At 54.5% G+C, this 14,480-nt stretch overlaps 1 protein-coding gene across 1 annotated transcript in view; it reads left to right on the forward strand.

The window, feature by feature from the left end:
- Nucleotides 1-9,854, forward strand: part of SORBS3 (sorbin and SH3 domain containing 3) — a 35,678-nt gene extending 25,824 nt beyond the window's left edge. Inside the window, exons 13-21 of the mRNA XM_021715265.1 lie at nucleotides 20-211; nucleotides 377-429; nucleotides 553-599; nucleotides 788-902; nucleotides 2,246-2,371; nucleotides 4,819-5,127; nucleotides 5,951-6,054; nucleotides 6,601-6,707; nucleotides 9,702-9,854. Coding sequence (XP_021570940.1) covers nucleotides 20-211; nucleotides 377-429; nucleotides 553-599; nucleotides 788-902; nucleotides 2,246-2,371; nucleotides 4,819-5,127; nucleotides 5,951-6,054; nucleotides 6,601-6,707; nucleotides 9,702-9,763 — 1,115 coding nt within the window. The 3' untranslated portion in view covers nucleotides 9,764-9,854. The remainder of the gene's footprint in view (nucleotides 1-19; nucleotides 212-376; nucleotides 430-552; nucleotides 600-787; nucleotides 903-2,245; nucleotides 2,372-4,818; nucleotides 5,128-5,950; nucleotides 6,055-6,600; nucleotides 6,708-9,701) is intronic.
- Nucleotides 9,855-14,480: the final 4,626 nt, after the last annotated feature.

Genomic DNA, 14,480 nt, shown 5'->3' on the forward strand with positions numbered 1-14,480 from the left:
AGCGAGGCCAGGGGCTGAGCCAGGGCGGGCGTGAAGCCCCAAACAGGTGACTCACTCTGTGTCCCGCGCAGCCCGGCCTCCACCTGGAGCTCCGGCTCCACGCATGCACCTTACCTGGGCTCCGCCCGATCCCTGAGCCCCCACAGAATGGCGGATGGAGGAAGTCCCTTTCTAGGTCGTCGGGACTTTGTCTACCCTGCCTCAGCCCGAGGTAAGGACCAAATCCTGCTCTTTTTCTGACCTACAGCCCTCTCACACAGCAGATATGTAACAGGTCACAACCCCTTGCTTCCACTGATGCCCTTGGGGGGGGTGTACCCCATCCTCCCCATCCCCCACAAATGTCCTCCCCAAGCTGAGGTCTGCTTCTCTGCAGATCCCTGTGCCTCTGAAGGAGGGGCCAGCCCAGCCAGGAAAGAAGAGAAGAAGGTAAGAGGGGGCACCAGGGTCAGGGTGTGGTCGGGGGGAGCATAGGGTAGGTCCTCATGGCTGCTGTCCTGGATCTGCCACCTTCCTGACTGAGTTACCTGCTCTGTCTTCTCCCCTGCCCAGAGGAAGGCTGCCAGGCTCAAGTTTGACTTCCAGGCACAGTCCCCCAAGTAAGTGCCTTCTCTCCCTTGGCTTCCACCTTGGGCAGTCTGCACAATAGGGGAGATGGTGGGGGTCAGAGCTGCAGTGGGCATCCCGAGCAGTGTAGGGAGAACTCAGGGTGCGCTGGGCAGGGACTGAAGGGAAAGAGGCCTGGGAGAGCCTCAGTGTGCCATAATATCCTCACCGTGGCCCACAGGGAGCTGACCCTGCAGAAGGGTGACATTGTCTATATCCACAAGGAGGTGGACAAGAACTGGCTGGAAGGAGAACATCATGGCCGAATGGGCATCTTCCCTGCGAATTATGTGGAGGTGAGCAGAAGGAATAGGAGCAAATGAGCCAGGCTGGGAGGGCCCATGGGGAGAGACTTGGAGCGCAGACCCCAGGCTTCCTAAGATGTACAACTTTGAGGAGCGGGTGTCGTGTCTCAATCATGGCAGCCATGCTTGTCCTCTACCCCCATGTGGCCTGGCCCAGTGCTCTGCATGTCACCAGGAATGATTGTTAATGAGGGTGGAGCCCAACCCAGGGGAGGTTCAAGCAGCCCATCTTCTCAGTTGACAGCGTCCAGACCTTCACACTCAGAATCCATCTTTCCAAAGCTGTCTTTGGGAATAATCCTGTCGCAGCTGGTAAGGGTGGGAAGTGTGTGACCGTTTACAAATTACATTTACATGCATTGCCTTTTTCAGTTCTGTTACCTCTCGTTCCTCTCACTGCCTGGAGTGATAGATTATCCCCATTTTTTGGATGGGGTGTCAAGGTTCAGTGCTAAGTTATTTATTTATTTTTTGAGTTGGGGGTCTCACTCTGTTGTCCAGTGGCATCATCACAGCTCACCGCAGCCTCAGCCTCCTGGGTTCAGATGCTCCTTCCACCTCAGCCTCCTGAGTAGCTGAGACTACAGGTGTGTGCCACCAGGCCAATTTCCCTCTGAACACTGGATTAGCTGCATCCCACAAATTTTGATCTTGAAAAGTTAAACTCAAACTTTTTTCTCATTTCCTTTGTGACTTCCTCTTTGACCCACGGGTTGGGTTGGGTTGTTTAATTCAGGCTCTTGGTTTCATAGGCATCATTAGGCCTCCCCTACCTGCAGAATAATCTCACTGATCCTGAAACTTCACAAAGCATATACAGTATTCCACTCTGCCAGTCATTTATGTCTTGGTGTGAAATAGTTGATTGGCCTCTTCATTTTTATGGGCAGAGTGAAGCAAAGAGAGCATGGGGAGGAGGAACTAAGACACTGGAATCAAGGGACATGTGGTTCTCAACAGTGGGAAAAGGTTGAATCCTCAGTTTCAGAACAGCTCTCTGGGTGCTCTGTGCCTCTTAGAATGCCTCATTTGCTTCTGTGGTCCAACCTAAACTCTAAAGCCAGATGGCTTTCACCATTTCCAATTTCAGTAATGCTCACTCCACCTGCCTCTATGGAAAATGCTTCCTCCAGGAACACTTCTTGGACTATTCCCTCCCACTTCCCTTGGCTGAGCTCAGCCCTGGCCACCCCAGAGCTTGTGTCTGGTGTCAGTGTCTAGTGTCAGTGTCTTCTCTCTGGCCAGGGGTAGGTCTTGCCTATCCCACCTTCTCCCTGTTGCCTCACCCTCCCAGGTGCCCATGGTGAATCTTTCTTATGACCTTCCTCCTGCAGGTGCTGCCCGCAGATGAGATCCCCAAGCCCATCAAGCCCCCGACCTACCAGGTGCTGGAGTATGGAGAGGCTGTGGCCCAGTACACCTTCAAGGGGGACCTAGAGGTGGAGCTGTCCTTCCGCAAGGTGGGGCCAGGCAGGACACGGTGGGATGGGTGAGAGGCAGGTGAAGTCATAGGGAAACATGTGCACTGAAAACAGTGTTTAAAAGAGTCAGGTAGGCCGGGCACGGTGGTTCAGCCTGTAATCCCAGCTCTTTGGGAGGCCGAGGTGAGAGGATTGCCTGAGCCTAGGGGTTCAAGACCAGCCTGGGCAACTTGGTGAGACCTCGTCTTTACAATAAATAAAAAAATAGGCCGGGTTTAGTGGCTCAAGCCTGTAATCCCAGCACTTTGGGAGGCTGAGGCAAGTGAATTGCCTGAACCCATGGGTTCAGACAACTTGGCAAGACCTCGTCTCTACAATAAATAAAAAGTTAGCCAGGTATGGTAGCATGCACCTATAGTTCCGGCTACTTGGAAGGCTGAGGCAGAGGGATTGCTGGAGCCCAGCAGGTGGATGTTGGGGTGGCCATGAGTGTACCACTGCACTCCAGCCTGGGCGACAGAGTGAGACTACAATTCAAAAAATAAAAATAAAAAGAATTAGGTGTACTCATCTCCATCACCCAATATTTCAAGTTTTTCCCTATCTCATTGATATCATCTAGATCTTGCTATATTGTCCAGGCTGGCCTTGAATTCCTGCCTCAGTCTCCTGAGTAATTTTAGTCCATTTTTTAAGATTGTCATAAACTTCTAGAGTTGTATTTTTTCAGCTGCAGGTTGGTGGGCAGCAAGGATCATAATCAGCATTTTTTAAAGGGCTGGAAAGAAAGATTAGGATGCACTTTAGTAGAAAGAGTACTTTATTAGACTTTAGGCTTTTATGTATACACATTTAGAGGGTACCAAAAAGATGTATGCACATTTTAAGAAAGGAAGAAACTGTATTAAAATTAGAATATTCAATATATATCGATAACAAAAAATGAATACAAGTCATGTTTGACTTCTGCAATTACAAGAGGTGCACAAAGTGGTTACCATCAGTGTCCAGACACTTCTGATTATGGCAAACTAAAAGTACATCTAAAAGTAGATAACATCACTTAAAATATGTATACATTTTTTTGGCATCCTCGGTATATATGTGTATTCTGGGCTGTTGTTAAAACATACTTTTTTTACTATAGATTATGGTGGGAAAAGTTTGAAAAGTGCTCTCATAGAAAGCACTAGAAGGGGGGTTGGGTGCGGTAGCTCATGCTTGTAATCCCAGCACTTTTTTTTGAGTTGGAGTCTCACTCTGTCGCCCAGACTGGAGTGCAGTGGCTGCTCCTGGCCACCATAGCCTCGACCTGCTGGGCTCTGGCGATCCTTCCGCCTCAGCCTTCCGAGTAGCCGGAATTACAGGCGTGCGCTACCACGCCCGGCTGATTTTTTTTTGATTTATTGTAGAGATGAGGTCTCACCAAGTTGCCCGGGCGGGTCTCGAACCCGTGGGCTCAGGCAATCCACTCACCTCAGCCTCCCAAAGCACGGGATTACAGGCTGAGCCACCGAACCCGGCTATTCCAGCACTTTTGGAAGCTGAGGCTGGAGGATTGCTTGACACCAGCCTAGGCAGCATCACAAGGTTTCATCTCTACAGAAAAAAAAAAAACGGGCATGGCAGCATGCACCTGTAGTCCCAGCTGCTCGGGAAGCTGAGGCAGAAGGATTGCTTTAGCCCAGGAGATTGAGGCGACAGTGAGCCCTGATCATGCCATTGCACTCTAACCTGGGTGACAGAATGAGACCCTGACTCAAAAAAAAAGTACTAGAAAGCAAAGTCGTCTCTCTTTGGTTGATTTTTGGTGCAGATGCCATGGATACCCCTAATGAATGCCACCCAGATGAGCTGGCCCCAGGGACAGAGGGTGGGGGAAGAAGGTGATTGGATAAGTGGGGCAGGAGAAGGCAGGGGAAGGTGAAGGCTGAAGACCACCCTCTCCAGGGCAACCCACTGTGGAGGTGGTGGTTTTACCTAACGTCAGTCAGCCTATAGGCTTGAGGACTCACCCTTGATCTCAGGGAGTTTACTGACGCACTCATGACAGGGACCCCCAGAGTGTGAAGCAGGGACAGGACCTGGTCATGGCGGTGGTGGCTATCGCCTGTCCTGTGTGTCTTATGAGTCACCCATTGATCTTGTTGGTGTCTCATTTAACATGTGAGGAAACCAAGGCTCAGAAAGGCAGAGCAGCCTGCCCATGGCCACACAGCTTGGAGGGGGCATGCATGCCGGGTGGGCTTCTCAGAGGCAGGTCCTGATCCAAGCCCAGTGCCACGTGCCGTGGGAAGAGCTCGGACTTCTGCTTGCTCAGCCTGGGTTTGGCTCTTGGCTCCTCTACTTTCTGTGTGACTCAGGAACCAGCTGACCATCTCTGATCCTGAGCCGTCGTGTGTACAAGGTGCTAGGCTTGAGTGAGAAGCCCTTGGTGAATGGCACCAGGAGGGCCCTGCAGACACTAACTCCCCCCTCCCACCTAGGGGGAGCGCATCTGCCTGATCCGCAAGGTGAATGAGAACTGGTACGAGGGGCGCATCCCGGGCACGGGGCGCCAGGGCATATTCCCTGCCAGCTACGTGCAGGTGAACCGTGAGCCACGGCTCCGGATCTGCGACGACGGCCCCCAGCTCCCTGCGTCTCCCCACCTGACCACTGCCCATCCGGCCCGTCACCCTGGCTCCCCCGCAGCACCACGCAGCCCAGCGGATCACGCCGACTGGGGGGGCCGGACTTCCCCTCGACGCACTGGCTTCTCCTTTCCGCCCCAGGAGTCCAGACCCCAGGTCCAGGTGAGCTGACTGGCTCCCCACCCCACTCCTCATCCCCGTGAGGCTTCTGCACTTGGGAGTCCTTCCTGGGCAGCCCCAGGACAGAGCCATGGGGCGGCGGGGCGGAACCTAGCACTGCAGCTGCACCCTGGCCGAGGGAACCTCAAGCCCTTGAGTTGGTACCAGCCCCTGAGTTCCATTCCAGGGAGACATGCAGGAGCTGGCCAGCTCTAGGTGGGACCCCAAAGTGGGCCCAGGCCCCTGGTCCCTCTAGTTATCCCTCTGTCGTGAATTGCCTGTGTTCATTCAAGGTAGGTAGTGTTGGCAGTCAGGACCCTGCCATTTTCTGCTGTGTGGCTTGGGTAGGTGACTTACCCTCTGGGTGTGGGTTTTCTCACCTGGAGAACAAGGAGAGTGATTTCCACTGCAGAGGGCTGATTTGAACTAAGTGTTTCTTGTACCTCGTGGACAGAAGCAGTCATGATTCCTAGTGCTGATGCTCAAATGAGCTTCCGCTCCTGCACTGGTTTATCCGCTCAGCAAGCCTGGACAACTGGGGACAGCCTGTGCACGGGACTCCCCTAGGGCTCTCGGCTTGTCCATGCTAGCGTTCAGAAATCTCGTCAAGTTTCCTCCATGGACTCTAGCATCACCCAGCACCTGGGAAGTGGAAGAGTCTCAGCACACCCTCCCATGCCTTGGGGTCTGTGGGAATCAGACAGGCTGTGTGTAAGATGCTCTGATGGGTGAAGCAGCAAGGCCTGTCTTGGTCCTCCACCCTCATGCTTGGATGTCCCCATCATCTTCCTCCCTGTGACCCCCCTTCCTTTCCACCAACCCCTAGAGTGTCAGCACTTGTGGGCCAGCTCTGTCCCACCCTCGAGGCTCCAGCCACCTCCTGGACCCGGAGGCCTCGTCCCCTAACACCACGCAGATACACTGGACCCCGTGAGTACCACCTGAGGGTGCTTGGCTGGGTGGGGGGTGTCACTGGCAGGCAGTGTTTCCATAGCCTGCTCTCTCCCCCACCCCATTTATGGATTTGGGAAACTTCGACTAAGTAGCATGTGTTCTTGCCGAGCTCGTAGGTGATCTGGGGGGCAGGGGAGGAGGCACTGGTCTGTGGGTTCCTGACCCCACCCTATACAAAACCCCCGGACACCTGGCCTCTCAGCCTCAGTATCCTTATGGGCTTCAACCCTGAGGTCAGTGCATGGATAAATGAGGTACAGGAACTGGTGGAACGGACTCAAAGGCGCTGGGTGCTCAGAGGAGGCAAGGGTTGGGTGGTCAGAGTCCAGGTGGCAGGCCTGGGGAAGGATACACTGGTGCCAAGCAAGAGTTGCCATGCTAGGAGCCGGGTCCAGGGCTCATGGGAGCATGAGGGGATCTTGGGGGGACTCAAAGGAAGTGGCAACACTTGGGTTCAGAGCCTCCGGGCCTGGTCTGGGAGAGGGGCAATGTCTGTGGTTGCCATGGCGATGTCTCCTGCAGGTACCGGGCCATGTACCAGTACAGACCCCAGAACGAGGATGAGCTGGAGCTGCGAGAGGGGGACCGGGTGGACGTCATGCAGCAGTGTGACGACGGCTGGTTTGTGGGTATGTGGGCTGGGGGGCTGGAGGGCAGATGGAAGGTGGGGTCTCATGGCTCCGGGGGATTTGGGTGGGCTGGGGCTGCCTGCCAGTGCTGGTTCAGCAAAGAGTCCTGGCTGACTCTCCCCCACCCAGCCTCTGTCCAGGCTGTTGGGCAGGCCTGGCCCCAGATGCTTCCTCGATGCCAGCACTTCTTTTAGCTATTTCCTCCATACTCTGAAGAGGGGAGAGGCCCGGGAGGAAGCTGAGCCCAGCCCAGGGTCATGGATGAACTCAAGGCAGGGTCCCAGCCTCCAGATTCCTGCCCCTTCCTGCTGCACACCTCTGCCTCTGGAGCAGTCCCCAGGGGGAAGGGCCAGATCTCATACCTGTGTATCTCCTCCCCCATTCCCGTGTACCTCCCTGCCCACCAAGATCCTCCAGCCTGGGAAGAAGAGGGAGTGGAGAGCGATCCTGGCCCCTCAGGGCTGGCCCAAGGGCAGCTCAGGCAAAGGACAAACAGCCTCAGGTTGGCCTTGGCCTGGCTCAAGGTGACCAACCCGGCAGGCTTCACACAGTCTCCTTCCCCTGGCTCTGTTCAGGCCTCAGCTTTAAAGGAGAGGCCATTCCCAGAGAGACGTGAACAGCCAGAAGCACCCCCCACCCCTACCTAGGCCAGCCTCGGGCCCGAGAGATTGGGGGCTGCATGGGCAGTCCCTGGACCTAGCAGCCCCCCTTTCTGATCTGAATCCCAATAGCTCACGGCCGAGCAGGCTTCCGACACACCAGGGTCCAATAAGCACTAGCTCGTAAACAGTCCTTACCTCGGAGGGGTGGGTTTGCAGGTACTTTCTGATTTACCATGTACACTTTTTGCTTTTGAATTTTTTGGTTTTTGTTTTTTTGAGTGGAGTCTCACTCTGTCGCCCAGACTGGAGTGCAGTGGCCGCTCCCGGCCACCGCAGCCTCGCCTGCTGGGCTCCGGCAATCCTTCCACCTCAGCCTTCCAAGTAGCTGGAATTACAGGCAAGCGCTACCACACCCAGCTGATTTTTTATTTATTGTAGAGATGAGGTCTCACCAAGTTGCCCAGGTGGGTCTCGAATCCGTGGGCTCAGGCAATCTACTCACCTCAGCCTCCCAAAGGCACAGGATTACAGGCTGAGCCACCAAGCCCGGCTTGCTTTTAAATTTTTTGTACAACTACTAATAAAGTTTTACAAGGGTATATAGACAAGAAGAAAAGGCACCACTTTTTCTGGTATAAGCCACAAGTGCCTTAAGAGGAATGGTTTAAACCTAGCCATGTGTGGCTGTAAAAAATTTACTTAAAATGAAGTAAATTAAAAATGCAGGCCAGGTGCAGTAGCTCACACCTGTAATCCCAGTGCTTTGGGAGGCCAAAGCAAGAGGATCATGTGAGGCCAAGAGTTTAAGACCAGCCTGGGCAATGTGAGACCTCATCTCTGCAAAAGTTAGCCAGCTGCTTGGGAGGCCGAGGTGGGAGGATTGCTGAAGCCCGGGAAGCTGAGGTTACAGTGAGCTATGATTGTGCACTGCACTTTAGCCTGGTGACAGAGCAAGATCCTGTCTAAAAAAAAAAAAAGAAAGAAAGAAAGAATAGAAAAATTCAGTCCTCAGTTGCACTAGCACATTTATTTTCTTTCTTTTTGTTTCCAGTCAGTGTCACTCTGTCGCCCAGGCTGGTGTTCAGTGGCATGCTCACAGCCACCATAGCCTTGACCTGCTGGATTCAGGCAATCCTTCTGCCTCAGTCTTCCAAGTAGCTGGAACCACAGGCATGTGCCACCATGCCCGGCTAAGTTTTTGATTTACTGTAGAGACGAGGTCTCCCCAAGTTGCCCAGGCTGGTCTCGAACCGCTGGGCTCAGGCAATCCTCTCGCCTCGACCTCCCAAAGTGCTGGATTACAGGTGTGAGCTACCGTGCCCGTCACACTAGCACATTTCAAGTGTCATTAGCCACATGTGGCTAGTAGTTAACATTTTAGATACTGTAGGCTGTGGAAGGCTTCCTGGAGGGGGTGGGCGAACTGGGCCTAGGAGGTCAGGGGAAGAATTTGGGGAGGCCGAGAGGAAAGAGAGGTACTCCAGGCAGGGGAAGAGCATCCTTGAGGGCTGGGGAGGGGTGAGGGGAGGACAAGCCTGGGCCACTTCTAAGGAAGTGAGGCTGCCAGCCTGGAAGGGCAGGCCCAGGGGCGTCAGTTTGCCCAAGGTCCCGACTGACTTTTGTTTCAGTCTATGTTCCCATACTTCCAGCATTCCCTTTCCTCTCCAAGACACGGCTTTCTTTGGGTTGAAGCAGATCAGATGGTGTTCGACTCTACCCCTAAGCAGCTGAGCGCTTTGGGCAATTCACCCGGCTTCTCTCATCCCGAAAGTGAAGGTGCCATACGGACCCGTGAGGCTCCTCGACTTATCCTGATATTCATCCTCCTGCTTCCTTGCTTTCCGGAAGAAGGGTGGAGCGATTCAGATCTGTGGGCAAAGTTGTACACATTTTTGATTGCCCGTCTATGCTTCGGCACTAGGGGGCAGGAATGAGGCAAGCAAATCAAATTCCCCTCCCTGGGAGAGACTGCAGCTGCAGTTCCGGGCACTGCCAGCAGGGGGCAGGACCCGAAACCCCCCCCCCCCCCCCTCCATCCCCAGCCCCTCCTCTGCTCTCCCAACCTCGCTGTCAAAAAAGGCCAGTGTAGGGGCCGGGGCTGGCTCAGACTCGTAACCCTAGCACTTTGGGGAGCCGAGGCGAGAGAATTGCTTGAGCCCGGGAGTTCGAGACCAAGCTGGGGAACATGCGAGACCTTGACTCTAGGATAATCAAAAAATTAGCCGAGCGAGTAGTTCCAGTTCCTTGGAACGCTGAGGTGGAAGAGTCGCCTGAGCCCAGGAGATCCAGGCTGCAGTGGCCGAAATTGTGCCACTGCACTCCAGCCTGGGCAACAGAGAGAGACTCTGACTCAAAAAAAAGAAAGGAATTCTGTCTCTCTTTCCTCTTTCAGGTGTCTCCCGGAGGACCCAGAAATTCGGAACATTCCCTGGAAACTATGTGGCCCCCGTGTGAGTGGTCTCCATGGCCGCTTGGAGCCAGCCAGGTTGGGGTGGGGAGCAGTAGCACTCGTGGGAGGGAGAGGACGCCCACATCCTGCTTCCCCCAGACCCAAGCTCCCCTGGCATCTGCAGACGACCCCAGCAGCCCTCCCCTCGGAGCTCCCTGGACTGATTCCACCCACGCCACACAGGGCCTTTCATTTCCTCCCCCCCCTCCCCTAATACAGAGGCCTGCTTTGAAGTGGAGACTGTTTCCAGGCCTTATTGAGACCAGACCCCGGATGCCCCACCCCCACCCCGCTAGGCATTTCCTCTAACAGGGACCAGTTCCCGCCTCACCCTCTTGGGGTTCCTTTAACAAGGACCAGCTTCCTAACCTCCTAGAGACCTAAGGCCTCCTTCGCCTGGAGAGGGTTCCTCTCCTTTCACTCCCGCTTCTCTGCTGTCCTCTTGGCCTTCCTGCTTGGGGCTGGGCCTGGGAGCGAGGTGGGCGACAGATGTGGCAACTTCTTAGCATTCAAGGCCCAGCAAGAGGTCTTGCCTGGAGGCCTCCTCTTCCCCGAGGCTGCCTGCCCTGGGCCTGGGCTCTGTACACCGTCCTGGGTGGGGCGGCGGGCCCAAATGTTTCCCCCAGGGGACTAGATTGTGGCCTCCTGCCTCCAGCTCTCCCTAGCGCCCAAGTTCCCTCTGGAAGAGAATGTAAAATAAATCTGGATGCCAGGGACCTTGTCTCTGAGTTCTTTTTCTTGGGGTGGGAGAGGCCTCTTCCCACATAGGATTTTGGGAATTCTGTCTTCAGGGGGCTGTGCAGGTAGGACAGGCAAGTGTGTGGGCGCAAGGGAAGGATGGAAAACACCATTATCACCTTCAAAGACCTCAGCCCTCGGGTGTCAGGCAGCCATGTGACAAGTGCCCACGCATGTCACAGTGCCCACAGCAAGGCCTGATCGTGGGGCGAAACCAGAGATGGGGACTGAATGTGACCTTGTCTGTGGACTGTTTGATTCTGGGGCTGCCGGACCAGACGCCAGTTCTAACTACTCTGCTGCTCGTGTTTTCCTTCTGTGTCCACGCTGAAGTGCTCAGGTGTTTATTTTCTTTTTGGGGCTCCAGTTTTTGAGCCATCAGCTGCGGGAAGCTGGGAGTGGCGGGGCACAGCTAGCCACAGCAACTCCTCTCGCCCAAGGTTTAGAGCACTGGGGCTTGCTGGTACCTGTGGGGTGGCAGTGGTGGCACAGCCCAGGCGTGGCTGCTCTGCCCAGAAGGAAAGTCTCCATTCCTTGGCTGCAGCTGAGACTCTAGCAGGGCCTGAGAGGCTGCCCATGTGTTATCTAACATAAACATCAAAATTTTTGGCAGGTTATGATTCTGTTTTCATTTTATTTTACATTTCATTTTTATTTTTTATTAGAGACAGGGTCTCACTCTGTCATCCATGCTGGAATGCAGTGGCAAGGTGTCATAACTCATCACAACCTTGACCTCCATGCCTCAAGTAATCCTCCCACCTCAGTCTCCTGAGTAGTTGGGACTACAGGCATGCACCACCATGCCCAGTTAATTTTTTTTTTTTTTTTTATTGCAGAGACGAGGTCTTGCTATGTTGCCCAGGCTGGTCTCAAACTCCTGGGCTCAAGTGATCCTCCTGCCCTGGCCTCCTAAAGTGCTGGGATTATAGACATGAGCCACCATGCCTGGTCCTATGATTCCCTTTTACAGAAGGAGAGACTGAGGCTCTGAGAAATGAAGTTGTCTAGGTCACAGCATTATTAAATGCTGCAGTCAGGTCCACCTCGCTGCACAAAATCCACCACATGCCCAGGCAGTCCTTGTCCAGAGGCCCCTGGGGAAGGAAAGCCTTGAGCAAGGTTGGGGACTTCCCTGGGGCAGCCCAGGGCTGGGCTGCTTTTAGGTTCTTCCTGGCAACCCTGTCTTCCAGGCCTGTCGCTCAGGCATCCCCTCCCCAGGCAGGTGGGAAGAGGTGGTGGCGGGTGTGAAGGGTGGTGGTGCCTCGTTCTGCCAGGACAGAGGGCAGTGGCTGGGCCCTGGCAGGTTCCTTAAGCCTGGGTGTGGCCTGGGCCCCAGTGGTGGCTGAATAGCAGCTGGAAGAACAAGACCTACGTGTACTGATCCATCCCTCCCATGCACCCTGTCCTCACCCCTCCTGGCTCTAAGTCAGCAGGTCTAGCCCCTCCTGGCCTGGAAACGAGCCTTCCTCTGGACTCGCTGGCCTGGTCACGATTGCTTCATCCCCGCTCCTTTCAAATGTATTCCCTGATGCCCTCCCTTGTAGAGCATATCAGGACTGAGCCTTCATCTCCCTGGGACAGAAACCAAATCCACACTCTCTGATGGGGCCCTAGAAACTCCCGCAGCAAACCAACTCTCCGCCCATGGGCTGCCTGCCGCTGGTGCTTGCCTGTAAGGTGGCCATGTCTGTGTATCTTGACCTGGCCTGGGAGGGGAGGCAGAGGGAGGATCAGAGGCCGCTGGGAATGGCTCACCCCATTAGAGAGGGAAGGTGAGTGGCCTGATTTACCCTGGGCCCCAGAGCCACTTAGAGGAGGGCAATATTCCCTGCTGTGCCACAGAGGCGTGGCCCAAGTCAGCTGCCTTGGCCTTGTGGTGGGTTTTGTGAATACACAACCCACCATGCAGAAACTCTGCAGGTTAACCTGTAGACACATATAGAGACGGCGCAAGATATGCGGGAGGGTTCCTCTGGGGTCACAGTGAGCTTTTGTTTGGTTCACTGCTCCATTCCCAGAACCTTGCATGGTGCCCGACACTCAGTACTTGTTGAATTTGAGGCAGGCACAGTGGCTCATGCCTGTAATCCCAGTCTTTGGGAGGCTGAGGCAGGAGGGTTGCTAGAGTCCAGGAGTTTGAGACCAGCCTGGCAATACAGTGACACCCCTATCTCTAAAAAATAAAAGTCAGGCATGGTGGTGTGTCCCTGTAGTCCCAGTTACTCTGGAGGTTGAGGTGGGAGGATCACTTGAGGCCAGGAGTTTGAGGCTATAGTGAACTATATCTTGCCACTGCACTCTAGACTGGGTGATGGAATGAAAACCTATCTCAAAAAAAAATTATATATATATATTCCTCTCCCCCCAAAACTGGAATTATTTTTTGGAGGGCAGGCCCCTTGTAGTACAGGCTTCCCCCACTAGGTAAATGTTCTAGGAATCCATCAGCACCAGTGGACCAGCTTAATGTGGTCATGAGAGGCTGTGCTCGGCTTCAGTGAAACTTTTTTGGAGATTCTTTTTTTTTTTTTTAACCTTGTTTGGTTCCATGTTTTTGCTATTGGGAATAGAGCTGCGAAGATTCTTTCAATGCATTTGCCCATTTCATGATGGGTGATTTACGAGTGGACATGCTCAGACCACACCAAAAAAATGGCAGGACCCCTGTGCCCCACCCTCCCTATTCACCCGATCTTGCCCCGAGTGACTTCGTTTTGTTTTCTTGGATGAAAAAAGTCTCAAAGGGAAACGTGTTGCTGATGTAGAAGTGAAACAAATAAAAATGGCAGAAGCACTAAAAGGCATCAAAATCACAGGTTCAAAAACTGTTTTGTGCGGTGGAAAAAGTGTCTCTATAGGAGTATTAGATCAAACAGAGAGTACTTGAAGGTGACTGGAGTTTAAACACATAAGAATAAATACATGGCCGGGCTCAGTGGCTCAGCCTGTAATCCCCGCACTTTGGGAGGCCAAGGAGAGTGGATTGCCTGAGCCCGTGGTTTATTCGAGACCAGCCCGGGTAACTTGGCACGACCTTGTTTCTATGATAAAACGAAATTTGGCTGGGTGCGGTAGCGTGCCTGTAGTTCTGGCTCCTCGGAAGGCTGAGGCGGAAGGATCATCAGAGCCCAGCAGGTCGATGCTGGGGTGGCTGTGAGCACTCCAACCTGGGCGACAGAGTGAGACTCCTGCTCAAAGCAAAACAAAACAAACAAATAATGAATACACACGTTTTTAATAAATAAATTTTGCTCCCCCCCACGTGCGTGTGTACTTGCCTACAGAAGAGCGATCTGCACAACGGGATGGTAAGCTCTGCATTGTCCCCATTTTCCAGGTGGGGAACTGAGGCCTGGAGGAGCTGAGGAAATTGCTTGAGGTCACGCAGCTAGTAGGAGGCAGAGGCGGCATTTGAGGCTAGGTCTGCGTGACCCCAGGGCTGTGCTTGCCCTGCCCGTGGTTTCCTGTTCCCTCAAGGGGCTTCCAGTCCAGCTGGGCAGGTGGAATAGGTGCATGTGACAAAGTGGCCATGCCAGGAGGCACGGGATTAGACGTCGGAGCTCAGGTTACACAGCCGGGACACGGGCTGCCCCGCGCGGGGGCAGCCAGGCTTGAGTTCAGGGACGACGAGAGGCAGGGCTCGGTGGATGAGGAGGGTGGTGAGAGCACGCCTTGCAGAGGGCGCTGGAGAAAATGACTCACACCTGCGGCAGGCAAGTTACAGCTGTGCCCACAGGGTGCTCGCCTACAAACAGACCCACCTGGCAGCCAGAGGGCCCGGCTGAGAGCCAGCCGGAGACGCAGGAGGAGGCTCCGTGGTCCCCGGGGTGAGGGTGCCGGCTACGGCGCCTCCTTCCTGAGTGGGCACCGGGCCCCTCCTTGGCCGCCCTCGCCTGGTCCTGAGAGCCCGGGCTCCAGGTGTGTGGCGGGGCCGGGGGAGTCGGGCCCGCCGAGCGGCCCAGGGGAGGCTGCCAGGAGGGG

Source organism: Carlito syrichta, unplaced genomic scaffold (assembly GCF_000164805.1).
Source record: "Carlito syrichta isolate Samal-C Ts95f unplaced genomic scaffold, Tarsius_syrichta-2.0.1 Scaffold306946, whole genome shotgun sequence".
NCBI lineage: Eukaryota > Metazoa > Chordata > Mammalia > Primates > Tarsiidae > Carlito > Carlito syrichta.